The sequence below is a fragment of the Neoarius graeffei genome, chromosome 12 (genome assembly GCF_027579695.1).
Source record: "Neoarius graeffei isolate fNeoGra1 chromosome 12, fNeoGra1.pri, whole genome shotgun sequence".
NCBI classification, from domain to species: Eukaryota; Metazoa; Chordata; class Actinopteri; order Siluriformes; family Ariidae; genus Neoarius; species Neoarius graeffei.
In genome coordinates, this window is record NC_083580.1 from 52,382,784 (window position 1) to 52,397,444 (window position 14,661).

At 39.7% G+C, this 14,661-nt stretch overlaps 1 protein-coding gene across 4 annotated transcripts in view; it reads left to right on the top strand.

Moving 5' to 3' along the window:
• The first annotated feature begins 1,361 nt into the window (after positions 1–1,361).
• smpd4 (sphingomyelin phosphodiesterase 4) overlaps positions 1,362–14,661 on the top strand; it is a 99,638-nt gene continuing 86,338 nt past the window's right edge. For 2 of the 4 annotated variants that reach the window (XM_060935985.1, XM_060935987.1), the window contains exons 1-2: positions 3,118–3,743; positions 12,845–12,931. In XM_060935985.1, coding sequence (XP_060791968.1) covers positions 3,669–3,743; positions 12,845–12,931 — 162 coding nt within the window. In that variant the 5' untranslated portion in view covers positions 3,118–3,668. Of the gene's footprint in view, positions 1,384–1,701; positions 1,819–3,105; positions 3,744–12,844; positions 12,932–14,661 lie in introns of those variants that run through there. The other 2 variants (XM_060935986.1, XM_060935988.1) reach the window with 2 other exon arrangements.

Here is a 14,661-nt window from a genome sequence, read left to right on the forward strand (position 1 = left end):
TTAAATTGTAAATAAGTACAGAAAACAGTATGTATTTATAAAGACAAAGCAACACAAATCTTTGTGTTAAATACAAGTATTATAATAGAACAAATAATATAATATAATATAATCTTAAGCAAGCAATACAAAGAGAAATCAACATCTAAGACATGACAAATAAAGAAAGGAGGAAAACTAGTTATGAATGTTTTACAGTGATATTTAAGTTCAAGCATTTAATTGTGAATTTTTTTTTTTTCATTTTTAAATTGTAAATAAGTACAGAAAAAACAGTATGTATTTATAAAGACAAAGCAACACAAATCTTTGGGTTAAATACAAATTATAATAGAACAAATATTATAAAGCAAGCAATACAAAGAGAAATCAACATCTAAGACATGGCAAATAAAGAAAGGAGGAAAAAATAGTCATAAATTTTTTAAAATGATATTTAAATTCAAGCATTTAATTGTGAATTGTATTTTTCCCTCCATTTTTAAATTGTAAATAAGTACAGAAAACAGTATGTATTTATAAAGACAAAGCAACACAAATCTTTGTGTTAAATACAAGTATTATAATAGAACAAATAATATAATATAATCTTAAGCAAGCAATACAAAGAGAAATCAACATCTAAGACATGACAAATAAAGAAAGGAGGAAAACTAGCTATGAATGTTTTAAAGTGATATTTAAGTTCAAGCATTTAATTGTGAATTGTATTTTTTTTTTCATTTTTAAATTGTAAATAAGTACAGAAAAAAACAGTACGTATTTATAAAGACAAAGCAACACAAATCTTTGGGTTAAATACAAATATTATAATAGAACAAATATTATAAAGCAAGCAATACAAAGAGAAATCAACATCGAAGACATCGCAAATAAAGAAAGGAGGAAAAATAGTCATAAATGTTTTAAAATGATATTTAAATTCAAGCATTTAATTGTGACTTGTATTTTTTTCCATTTTAAAATTGTAAATAAGTACAGAAAAAACAGTACGTATTTATAAAGACAAAGCAACACAAATCTTTGTGTTAAATACAAATATTATAATAGAACAAATATATTATTATATTATTAAGCAAGCAATACAAAGAGAAATCAACATCTAAGACATGGCAAATAAAGAAAGGAGGAAAAATAGTTATGAATATTTTAAAATGATATTTAAGTTCAAGCATTTAATTGTGAATTGTATTTTTTTTTTCATTTTTAAATTGTAAATAAGTACAGTATTTATAAAGACAAAGCAACACAAATCTTCGTGTTAAATATAAATTTTATAATAGAACAAAATAATATAATAATGGTTAGTTTGTTGAACGGAAGTTTGCTTGTCTGTAGCGGAAGTGATGTCATAAACCAACCCGTCTTCAAAACGCAGTGGAGGTGAACGCGGTTTTTTGGAATTCCGTAGAGTGTTAAATTATTTTCTTGTTAGGTTTAAAGTTTTTCTCCGTCAACATTTATGTAAAAACGAGTACGAGTTCATTTTAACGTGGAGTCAGGGACAGACTGCGGTACTGCGGGTTAGCTAAGTTAGCTCACTGTAGCGGTTTGTCCCCGTGTGTTTATTAGCTGATAGAGTTAGCAAGGCTAGCATGCTGAGGAGAGTTTCAGCTACTTAAAGTGCTTCAGTAAAGCCGGGTTTAACGGGGGAAGAAAGGCGGAGTGAGTGTTAATCCGCACCCTGTTCTGTTTCTACAGTAAACAGTGAGTGACACTCGGTTTCGCTCCGGTTTAATTGTGGCAGCGCGGTCATCTCCAGAGTGAAGAGCCATGGCTGCTGCTCCTGCTGTCATGCAGCAGTCCAGTTATCTGCTGGTAAGAAGAGCTCAGAGTACAGCAGATCAGAAACACGCTTGAGTTTGGTTTCCCCCCTGAATACAGACACTTATTGGAATTTAAGCTGTACACACTTGTGCAGGTTTGCATTCTTCACAAGCAGATTTGTCCTGCAATATTATTATGAACCCTGAGCTTTTGCACATTACACTTGTGTTTACATGCTAAACCCAGACTTTATTTTTTTTTTAGTCTCTGTGTGTGTGTGTGTGTGTGTGTGTGTGTGTGTGTGTGTATATGATGCAGGCCCAGAGGCAGCTTGTGTCCCCTGTTTCAAAGATAAAGACACCAGAGCGACGGCTACAATTATTGACACCTTAAAGTGCCATTCCACCATTGGATGTATTCTTTGGCATAAAATACAATATATTTTATGACAACATGACTAGACAGAGAAATATTTTAGCTTCAAAATGATATATCAAACATAATTTTTTGACAACGACAAGTATATTAATTTTGCGACCAAAGTCACCTACCCTTTTAATTTCCGCGCGGTAGTGAAACGTGATGTCATCGGCAGGTTCCCCTTCTTGTGTACCACGTGTCAGTCTATTTTTTAGACCAGGAAACCCCCAAAGTGAGAGAGTCATTTCTCCTCGTATAGAGGATTTCGACGTGACGTCACAGGTCACGTGACACCCCGGTGTCCGCCATTTTGAAGGTCAAGCTAGCTAATGTCAACAACAGTGGCTGGTATGTTACTGTAGCAACGTTTACGTTCAGTCATTTGGATGACTGTTAAAACCTTTCAGTCTCAAGTTTTTCCTTTACTGTATTTACTAGTTTACTGAGCTAGCGTGCTCGGGCAGGCTGGGAGGGAGCGAGCGTGCTAGCTCAGTAAACTAGTAAATACAGTAAAGGAAAAACTTGAGACTGAAAGGTTTTAACAGTCATCCAAATGACTGAACGTAAACGTTGCTACGGTAACATACCAGCTACTGTTGTTGACATTAGCTAGTGGTAACAGCTAGCTGCTAGTGCACTGCTACAACTACACCGACCCTAATAATACAGTTCTTGGTCATTGCCTGTTAACAGCAAATTTATAACGGGCCGTGTCTCAACAGACTAAGAAGTTATTTCAATGACATTTAATAACATTTTGTTTATCCTGAGGACCGAAAGTAAATGAAAATGTGAACAAACTTTAGCTGTAATAAGATGGCGACCACCGGCTCCAGGGACGACCCGCTGATGTAGGCATGTTACCCAGCCTGGTTTTTAACGACATAGGTATACAGATCATGTGGGCCGAAGTCAGGTAAAGACGAGGGCTTCGTGTACTTCCGTACGTCAGTGAACAATCCTGGTGGAAGCAGGTAAACGTCGTTCTCTAAGCCTGCTAACCTCAATTTTTGCAAATACCTCTCCCTCTGCTCGCCCTGTAAATGCCCTATGTCGCTGGATAGTGAAGGTGTTTTCTGCATCTCGCTCCTTTTTCTTTTATGTTTTTTCCCTGGTATTTCCCACACGCCTGACTGCAGGTCAGGAAGATCACCCGCGCTGCAAAGCCAGCCTGGTAACGTGTACAGATCACGTACACCAGCATCATTGATTTTCTGGTGATATCGCTTCTTACTCGCGTCATCTAGGCCGGATAAAATACTCGACAATGAGACTTCGTCATGATCAACAGTGTATCGCTACCGGTAGTCGCCATATTTGTGACCGTCAAAATGGCGCCATCTACTTGTTGACATGGCAACGGTCACGTGGGTCGAAAACCGCTATATGGGGGCCAAAAAATTGCGAAAAATTGAGTTAATCTTTCAGTTAGCTAGATTTATTGGTATTATTTTTATCGCGTTCTATCCGCCATTGCTGATATGTGCCACGTCACACATCATGTGGTACACAAGAAGGGGAACCTGCCGATGACATCACGCGCGGAAATTAAAAGGGTAGGTGACTTTGGTCGCAAAATTAATATACTTGTCGTTGTCAAATTATGTTTGATATGTCATTTTGAAGCTAAAAGATTTCTCTATCTAGTGATACCATTTATATATGTTGTCAGAATATATTGTATTTTATGCCAAAGAATACATCCAATGGTGGAATGGCACTTTAAAGGAGATATGCAGAACCTTTATTTTTAAATAAATTTGAGTGGATGGTATCTCTGTCCTTGACTCTTGTATGCTGCATAAATTGGAATAAAACAAATATTTCTGAGAGTTAAAATCGACCGCAAGTTGGCATTCGAGCTGAGCCAGCCAGTCCTGAGCACGTGATGTCACAGCGGTAACCGGTTTTAAAGTGCATATCCTGGACCAATTTCGTTTTTTTTATATATATATATATATATATATATATATATATATATATATATATATATATATATATACACAGGTAGTCGTCGACTTACGACTGTGTTTGGTTACGACTGACCGGTCGTAAACCGATCTGGTCGTAAGTCGGCCTATGTTAAATGAACGTAAGTATACACTACCGTTCAAAAGTTTGGGGTCACTTTGAAATGTCCTTATTTTTGAAAGAAAAGCACTGTTCTTTTCAATGAAGATCACTTTAAACTAATCAGAAATGCACTCTATACATTCCTAATGTGGTAAATGACTATTCTAGCTGCAAATGTCTGGTTTTTGGTGCAATATCTCCATAGGTGTATAGAGGCCCATTTCCAGCAACTCTCACTCCAGTATTCTAATGGTACAATGTGTTTGCTCATTGCCTCAGAATAGGCCGTAAGGTGAACCCCGTTTTCGTTTCATCTCGCTCCGACGTCTCCGAACTACGAAATATTTATTTTAAAATTAAGAATGAGTACTAGAAAGTGTGGCGAAAAAAGTTCTCACCTTATAATCCTGTCAATTCCTCGCACCGAGCGATCGCGTGGCGAACTATTTTCCTCTAAAAATGACGTGTCGGGACATCACGTGACCGGTCTGGACCAATCGCGTTGCCGATTTTTGACCACAGATCAGCTGACAGCTTGCGTAATTAGTCACATTAGTAGAAAAAGTCTCAAACACCCTCCAAAGTGGGTGAAATGTCTTCTAAGTCCTAAATAGTGCTTTAAATACATCACTAAGACAATATTGCATATATGTGGTATATTGAAGTGTTTATATTATTAGAATAAAAATAAATTTTTATTATCACCATTATTATAGTACAAAATATGGTGTAATGGTCTATGACTAGGACCATTCATGTATTCATTCTCTTAGGTTATTAACTATAAAGTACTGATCAACCATAAAACAATTTGCTTGAAAAACAGACCTACAATGTTACACAGGCAGTAATGGAATAGAGTATTGACTCGTCATTGTGGGCTATACACACCATGGATTAGCCATAAAATGGCATATATAATATATAGGCAATGCGTGTGATTTCAGATCAAGATTTAAGAAATTGTGCAGGAAGGAGAAGAGTCCATAGGAATAATAATACACAATAATAATAATAATAATACAACCTATATATAATATTGCAGTTCTATTGCTCAGTTCAGAGGCACAATGGCAGGGATTCAAGTATTCACTACCTATGCAGCGGCACAGTAGAGGTAGGTAAATGCACTAGGCAGCACTATGCACCTGCAGCAGCGGCAACAAGGAAGATGCAAGACTGAGTCATCATACAACAGAACCATGTGGCAAATTGCAAACTTTAATAGAAAATGTAAACAACAAAACAGTGATATATACACATTACAAATGCAAATTTATATATACACAAAAAAAAAATTATATATATATATATATATATAAATAAATAAAAGTCCTGTGGCACGGTGCAAAAAGGCAGGGGTCAGCATCCAGGCAATGACCTAGGTGTCAGTGACAGAGAAAGAGAGAGGGGTGGAAGAGACACACACACACACAGTGCTGTGACTAATTGTCTTCACATTGAACAGTAGCAAGTAGCATTCTGTGGTCATGTATGAGAAGTTAGTACATGGCTTACTTGTCCTTCTCTTGTCTAGCAGGCTCATTCAGAAATCTGGTGTACTGCTGGTAGCAGCTCTTGTGGTACTGCACCTCCAGAGCCACACAGTCTTTGTCCCTAATGTGTACCAGAATACTGTGGTCATCTTTAGTCTCAGCAGCAGTCTGCAACTTGCCTTGCCAGACAGAAAGACATGCTTATTACCACGTAGGAATTTAAGTTTGCCAGTAGCATATTCACATAAAGGCACACATATGTTACATGCATACAAACATAGAAACATAACATCCATGCATGCAAACACATTTGCAGAGGGAGATAGCACTGTAGATAGTCATCAGTGATAGTGACCCTTTGTGTGTGTGGGGGCAGGGGGGTTGATCAGTGATTGTGACCCTTTGTGTGTGTGTGTGGGGGGGGTTGCTTACCTGCTGTTAAGGTCTCAGCTTTTGAAAGAGCTTCCCTTTGTCGTTTGCCTCCCTTTAAGACGAATTTGAGGGGTTTTTTTTTTACATATAATGCACAGGGCAGGAAGGACGGGACCTGAGCTGGACATAGGCAGTGCTGACCTGGATCTAAGACTCTTAGTGCTGCCCGATGTTGAGGGGGCAGCTTTGGGGGGTCTTGCGGCGTCTTGAGTTTCATCTCCCCCTTCTTTCTCGCGCACCATACGCTTTCCCGCTCGTTCAATAGCAAGTTTGTCCGTAAACCTGCGGTAACATGCAGGGTGGAAGGCAGCATCCTTGGGTATCTTGTCAAACTCTAAATCTAAACAGTGTTTGTAGTTTTCGGCTAGTCTCCTGTTCTCACCGCTCAACTGCAGCCACTGTCGGATACTGTCCTGGTATGTATTCCACCGTTTGAAGGTAAATTCCTGGGTCACTCTGTGCTTCACAGAAGCTATATGCATATAGCACTGCTTACGTGCAAGAAGTTTTCTCCTTTTTGCCGTTATTTCCAAACTTTCCTCTCCTCCACTGCTGCTAGACGAGGCTGTGGCGGCTACCATGTTGGTCTCTTGTTTATGAAATGGGGCTACGTCAGCAACCGTGGAACCTGTTCTGTAACGAAATCTTATTCCGCGGTGCCAAAATATAATTCCGCGCCGATGACATTAGTTTGCTTTTTCAAGCCTTCGTGCGAAAAATTGACAGCATTACAAGGTGAGAACTTTTTGATGACATCATTTCATAATACGTCCATTTTTAAGAATTGGATATTATGTAGTTCGGAGACGTCGGAGCGGAATCTTGTTTCTGAAAGACTTTTCGGGGTTCACCTTACGGCCTAGAAGGCTAATGGATGATTAGAAAACCCTTGTACAATCATGTTAGCACAGCTGAAAACAGTTGAGCTCTTTAGAGAAGCCATAAAACTGACCTTCCTTTGAGCAGATTGAGTTTCTGGAGCATCACATTTGTGGGGTCGATTAAATGCTCAAAATGGCCAGAAAAATGTCTCGACTATATTTTCTATTCATTTTACAACTTATGGTGGGAAATAAGTGTGACTTTTCATGTAAAACACAAAATTGTCTGGGTGACCCCAAACTTTTGAACAGTAGTATATTGTGATGTGTAATGATAGTGTAATCATTTTAAAGTCTTATTTTATCAACATTTTCTTATTTCATTACCTTGGCTCATTATTTGGTTTAAGTCAAACACTGCATACTCAGGGGTGAAAGTAACTTTTATTTCTTGCTGGTATATTATTTTGAGTCATAGTGCGCGCACACAGCGCGCGCCAAAAAATACACCCAATTATTTATTATTGTCTACTTATCAAGCATTCACTAGGACTACTTATCACTCAGTAGTACTAGTATAGTACTTTATCACACCATCACTCTTTCATCCACCTGTATCAGTTTTTGATTATAAATAAATTGCAAACACATAATTTCAACACGTTTTAATTACTTTTTTTTAGCTGAACATTTGAAAACTAACTTTTCATTTTGGACACTGGACACAGAACAGAAAAGTGAAAGTTACTTTGATTACCAGCTGCGCGTGTTATAGCACAAGATCTGGTTAAGCCGTACATGCGCTGTAGCTCACTCGTTGTTTGTCCAGTGAAACACTGCACACACAAGAGAAGAGGCTGGATGCAGTGTTGCCAGATTGGGTGTTTTTAAGTGCATTTTGGCTGGTTTTAAACACATTTTGGGCTGGAAACCGTCAGCAGTATCTGGCAGCACTGGCTGGATGCTGGGCGCTGCCGGGAGCTGGGGCGGAAACTGTCATACGCTCAGCTAGCTCAGCTGGGAAACATTTGCCAGTCATAACCAGACGGTCGTAAAGTCGATCGGTCGTAAGTCGACTACTATCTGTATATGAAAGTATGTCTCTTTACACACCCATCCAGAAGGGTAATTTTGCACAAGGCCATCTGTCTACGGCAGAAAAAAATAAAATAACAAAACGCGTCTGGAAAAATCCCAAGGGAGTCTGGAGCCAGATTCGTGACGTTACCTGCGGAAGCGCCAGCAGGCTGCGTGAGCTTTGCACAGTTTCAGTGCACAGCCTGTGTAGACCAAGCGCTCCCATTTCTCTCTCATTGTCCGGTCTTTTGGGAAACGATGAGTACTAATCCCATCAAGATTGGTGTTGCTACAGCCTCCTACGATACATCTGTTAACCATTTTAATAATTACGCGATAACGTTGAAGAAATTTGCAGAAAGCCACCAGGTCGTTTTCTCATAAACAAACCAGCGCTGACGTAGGATTCAGAAGGAGGCATCCCGCACGTGACGTCATGAAAATCAATGTTTGCCGGGAAATCCAAATGCCAAGTTTTTTCAGAGGCGGACCAATTCACCTCAAATGGCTTGATTTCAACTGAATTTTTCTGGTATTGCGCAAGGTAAAAAAATTGCACAAAATGCAAAATGTGACAGATATTTGACCAAAGTTTAATATAAAATAGGAGAATTACATTGATCTTGCTCCTGAATTTACCCAAGATGTGCCCTTTAAGGCCGAGGCCTTTGACAGCTATAGACTAAAGTCATATCAATAAAAATTTATGGTGAAAGTAAGAAATACCGTTACCGACTTGCTCAACTAAGACTAACTTTGATTGTGGGTTGACTCTTGTTAAAACAAGATAGCCTAGGTGTTATAACTTGTGCAACATGCATGCATTTTGTATAGGTAATCGTATGGGGCCGAGTAAAATTAAGGATTAATTTCACGAGTGATTTCGAAGTTTTCAAAACTTCAAAATCACGAGTGAAATTGATCCTTAAATTTTATGAGGAACCATACGATTACTTGTTTATAATATATCGGGCCAAATTCATACTTCGGAAGCCATTCAAGTTCACAACATTTGTCATTCACGTTTTCTGAACCAATCAGGGCGCAAGACTATCTTGCACGTTTGAATCAGTTTCTAAAGCGTCTTTCATCATGACACGGCGACACGACATGAGGATTTGAAAGTGGTTTACAAAATTTTATCAGAACTTTTTTACAAAAGCCATTTTGTTGACAAAATTTGCTAATTTTTGTAACCGTAACCAAGCAATGAACTAGCCAATAGCATTTCAGAAATACGGCCCTGTGTTAAGGGAAAAAAAAACCCTTCTTGATTGACCAATCAGAACTGAGTAATTTGGCCCCATGTATTATAACACTGATAAACCATAAAAGGCTAATTAAATAATCAGATGAACTGAGACAATCACATTCTGAAGCAAATTAAATAATCTTATACTGCTAACTTAAACACACAATATAAGTTACATGTATTAATCTAAATGCAGGTAAACAAGAAGTGTTTTGTATCCAAATGAGAGTCGGAGCTTACCCGTCTGTGTTCTCGCTTCTTGAAGGCTGATCTTGTGGCTTTTGGTTTTGAAACAGTCTGACTTTCAGTTGTTCGTTCCGTTCTCTGTTCATTCGCTTCTTCCACATAAGGGCGAGATATTGCTGCTGAGGCGAGCATATCCAGCGGAGAAATCAGACGGCTGGTCAACTCATTCTCCATTTTCTCCATACTGAGTATTCCGCCATTACTTCTCGGCTCAGGCAATTACTAAAACCCAGGACAGGATGTCACCGGTTTTAGCAACAACCTTGGGGAGGTCACTGTCCGAGTGATAATGTGTCACATCCCGTTCTTTTCCATCCTGGGTTTTACCAAACAACCCTTGGCTCACACTCCAGGAGAACTGGTGCAGCTGAACTTGTTTTCCTTTACTTATAGTTTTCTTTTCCTTTAATTGTTGGTACTGCACCCTCTTTCAATACGGGCTTATACATAAGGGCGAGATATTGCTGCTGAGGCGAGCATATCCAGCGGAGAAATCAGACGGCTGGTCAACTCATTCTCCATTTTCTCCATACTGAGTATTCCGCCATTACTTCTCGGCTCAGGCAATTACTAAAACCCAGGACAGGATGTCACCGGTTTTAGCAACAACCTTGGGGAGGTCACTGTCCGAGTGATAATGTGTCACATCCCGTTCTTTTCCATCCTGGGTTTTACCAAACAACCCTTGGCTCACACTCCAGGAGAACTGGTGCAGCTGAACTTGTTTTCCTTTACTTATAGTTTTCTTTTCCTTTAATTGTTGGTACTGCACCCTCTTTCAATACGGGCTTATAGCCAACGCTCCTCAACAGATCAGAGGTCTCGTACGAGTCTTCAGTAAAATGTGCAGAGGAGAGACCACTTCGTCGGCGCCCAATGTGCCCGTGAACTTCTCGCAAAACGCGTCCAAATCTTTGCAGTTTGAACGTTCTTGGGTCATGAATGCAACGTAAATCCACCTTCTGTCGTGTTGCTGCACCTGCCAGCAACACATCTACGTGGCACGGCGATAAATTAGCTCAAAATGGAGGATCGGAGTTGCAGTCAGCTCTGTGCTTTAGTATAGTGGAAATGGCGATGAGACCGATAGACTTCCTGCTGTGAAGTTACAGACGCCAAGGTCATTCACTCAGACCGCTACCTATATGAATCACTTTAATCGTAAAAATTACTATATTAGATTTACTGTTAACGTTTAAAACTATTCCTGTGCCATTCTTGAGGTCTCAAGGCATTTATAAACGAAAAGTGAGGCCATGGCTCTGTGTATTTCCTTTAACGATCTTTTGGCCATTGCAAAAGTAAAGAAAACTTTTAAATACGTAAATTGTGCATGAATAATTACTCAAACTTCCACTGGGGAAAAAAAACGAGTTGATTCCCAATTACTTAGCATATCAGATCACGTGACACCGTTCCACAATTATCAATACCCAGATTATTATTATTATTTTTTTTTTAAATCGGTATGTGGTATTGAGTTAAAAAAAAAAAAAGCATAGGCGGCATGGTGGTGTAGTGGTTAGCGCTGTCGCCTCACAGCAAGAAGGTCCGGGTTTGAGCCCCGTGGTCGGCGAGGGCCTTTCTGTGCAGAGTTTGCATGTTCTCCCCGTGTCCGCGTGGGTTTGCTCCGGTTTCTCCTACAGTCCAAAGACATGCAGGTTAAGCCTAGGTCACAACCGGACGTACGATTTTTTGCCGTGTGATTTTTGGCGTTTCCCAAATCACTGCGCTTTTTTTTGTTGTTGTTCATGCAGAAAGATGCGCATTGGCCGCAAGTTTGTCTTGCAACCTGGAAAAAACGTAAGCGCCCGTAGAGTTTGTTTGACATGACAAAGAACCTCTGCGGCCGGTCTACGGTTTGAAAATCAGCACATCACACGCGCGCCGTCCGTGTGTTTCTTGCGTTTTTTTGCACGTAGACCAGCCGTAGGAGCACGTACGGCCGGTTGTGACCGAGGCATTAGGTTAACTGGTGACTCTAAATTGAGCGTAGGTGTGAATGTGAGTGTGAATGGTTGTCTGTGTCTATGTGTCAGCCCTGTGATGACCTGGCGACTTGTCCAGGGTGTACCCCGCCTTTCGCCCGTAGTCAGCTGGGATAGGCTCCAGCTTGCCTGCGACATAGGATAAAGTGGCTAGAGATAATGAGATGAGAGAAAAAAAGCAGTTTTTATTTAAAATTTGTTTTACATAGACTTATATTTAGTACAAAATATCTTTTATATAAATATATCAATGTCGGTGCTTAACCCCTTTGGACATGTGCACAATTGTACGCATGAAGTTCTACCGGTATAGCATGAAGTTCCAGAGCATTTTTGTGGCTACTGCCTCAGATAGAGGCAGTAACCACTACGTCATTGTGCTGTAAAGGCCAATTTATGCTGACAACCCAGTCCTCGCAGATAGCGTCGCAGACAGTGTCTGCGTAGCCCCCCCCCCACCTTCGCAGACGCTCTGTGCGCACCTCCCAAAAATTGTGACCACCACAGAAGCCTTGCAGACAGCGCCGCAGACAAGAGGGCTCTGATTGGTCCACTCTACATCCGCTGTACACGCACTTCCGCTTCCCTACTTTCCCGGTTTTTGTTTTCACGACCGCCATTTTTAAAAACACGAGTGAAGATGGAGCAGCATGAAGAGCGGTTGATTGAGGAAGTACGGACATCTATACGACTCCAGTTCTAGTCATTATATAAAAAAAAAAGTTCTAGTCATTATAAGTAACCGGAGGATAAACACTCCACTAACCACACCCACCAACTACTCCTAGCGACTTCGCGCCCTCTTGCGTTGTGCCGGTGAATAACATCGCGCACGCATATACTCCCCGCTCAACAATAAATTACAACTGTCTGCGAAAAGCTATCTGCGAAAGCCTTGTCGCAAGAGCATGCAGAGGCTTTAAGAGTGTAACAATCATGCAGTACGGTGTGTTCTGACTGGCTGAGAGCAGCAAAGAATTGGAATCAGAACCATGTTTATTGGCCAAGTATGTTCACACGCAAGGTCAAAATCAAGGTCGCCAAAAAGGTCAAAATCTTTTTTTTTTTTGCAATCTCTTCTTTCATATTCATCATAAGTGCCACTAGGCGAGGTTTGTTTTGCCTGGCAACACTTGTTGTTACTATTGTTGTTATTAGGCAATCAGTAAGACATTGATGATCTGCATTGTTCAGCACAGTTTTATTGCTGAGCTGTTGATGGATATTCGATTTTAGCGCTCACAAAATCTGATTCTGCTCTATTTGGAACAGGCAAATCTTAAAGCAGACTGGAGCACGAAGCCACTACTTCAGCGATGTCAGGAGCTGGTGAAGGTGATCGATGACTATCCTGCTAAGGTACAGCATGCTGCTGTCATTGCAGTGGAAGTGTTGAATTTGTTGCCTTTAAAATTTTAATCCGAGTTGTCAATATTCAAATCACATGATATATTCAGTCTGGCATGGAAATTCAATCCTGCTTAATCCTGTATGTTCCTGAATACTAGGTTTTGGAAAAAATAAATTCTTTTAGAAGCTTTTGAAAATTCTCTTGAAAGATTGAACTGATGAAAAATGTGGGCACTGAACATTTCTACTATTTTTTTTTAATGACTGATAAAGGTACAGTGGTGCTTGAAAGTTTGTGAACCCTTTAGAAATGCCTATATTTCTGCATAAATATGACCTAAAACAACATCAGATTTTCACGCAAGTCCTAAAAGTGGATAAAGAGAACCCAGTTAAACAAATGAGACAAAAATATTATACTTGGTCATTTATTTATTGAGAAAAATGATCCAGTATAAGCGGTCTCAAAAGTAGCCGGTCACCGGCGGCAAATCGCCGGCTATGGCTTGTTATGCCGCCGGCTATTGTCAGTCGAGTCACAAAATTTAATATTAAATATTTCTGACAGCAAAAAAAGTTGTGAACGTAAATTACATCCACTATGTCATGCATGTCCGTTGCCGCGTCAACTGTGTTTACATCCTCGACACGAGTGCAGCCATTACTGCCGCCTGTGTTGCCAGATTGCGCATTTTCCTGCCCGATTTGGGCGGTTTTAAGTGCATTTTGGCGGGTTTTGAACATATTTTGGGCTGTAAAACGTCAGCAGTATCTGGCAACATATTTTTTTACTTAATACAAGAAATTAATGGATGCCAACGTTTTTGCCAAAATGGTATTTTATTTTCCATTGTTTAGGCAGCTTCAGCATCATACTGTGAGATTCTGTTCAAATTGTTTTTTTTCTTCTATGAAGCCTGAGCCATTTATTTTATTAGTTTATAATTATTGTTTAATTTAGTCTTCAGGAGAGACTGCCTGCACACGGTACTAGTATTAATAGTTTTTTTTTTTCTTACATGAAAGCTGAGGCATTTATATTTTAAGGTAACTTCATGTTGTGCTGTGAGGTTCTCTGCACTTTAACTTTTGAACCAACAGGAGCATTTGGATAAGTAAAGCCTATTTTTCTGCATTTTTGTAGTCCTGGTAATCTTTTATATTGGTAAAGTTGTTTATAGGACCATTTCTCAGTGTCTGTTTTTTTAATCAGTAGTTTTTCAGTAATAACTTAATATTTAACATATCACTCAATTTTAAACAACCCCCACGCCTCCCGCATAGTCTCCAAAATTTCTGTGGGAAACACTGGCGTGCGTAACAACACTAATCAAGCTTAAGCTAGACGACCCGCCTCAAATACCCGTCCCGGGTAAATGTTATCCCAATTTTAGATGGCCTGTTCCAAACCATCCCGCCCCATGAAAAATTCGTACTTGCATATATCCATCCATCCATCCATCCATCCCTGCACGCTTTGCGTGCATTATGTCTGCCGCTGGCAGACATTTTACCATTTTGCACCCTGCTGTAAATTATTTGTACCCTGCTATTCTCCCAAACTTTGAAGCCCCTGCAGTATTACATATCTGTGAGTGGCAAAAGTATGTGAACCTCTAGGATTAGCAGTGGAACAATGAATTCTGAATTACAGTGGAGGAAATAATTATTTGATCCCTTGCTGATTTTGTAAGTTTGCCCACTGGCAAAGATATGAACAGTCTATAATTTTAAGGGTA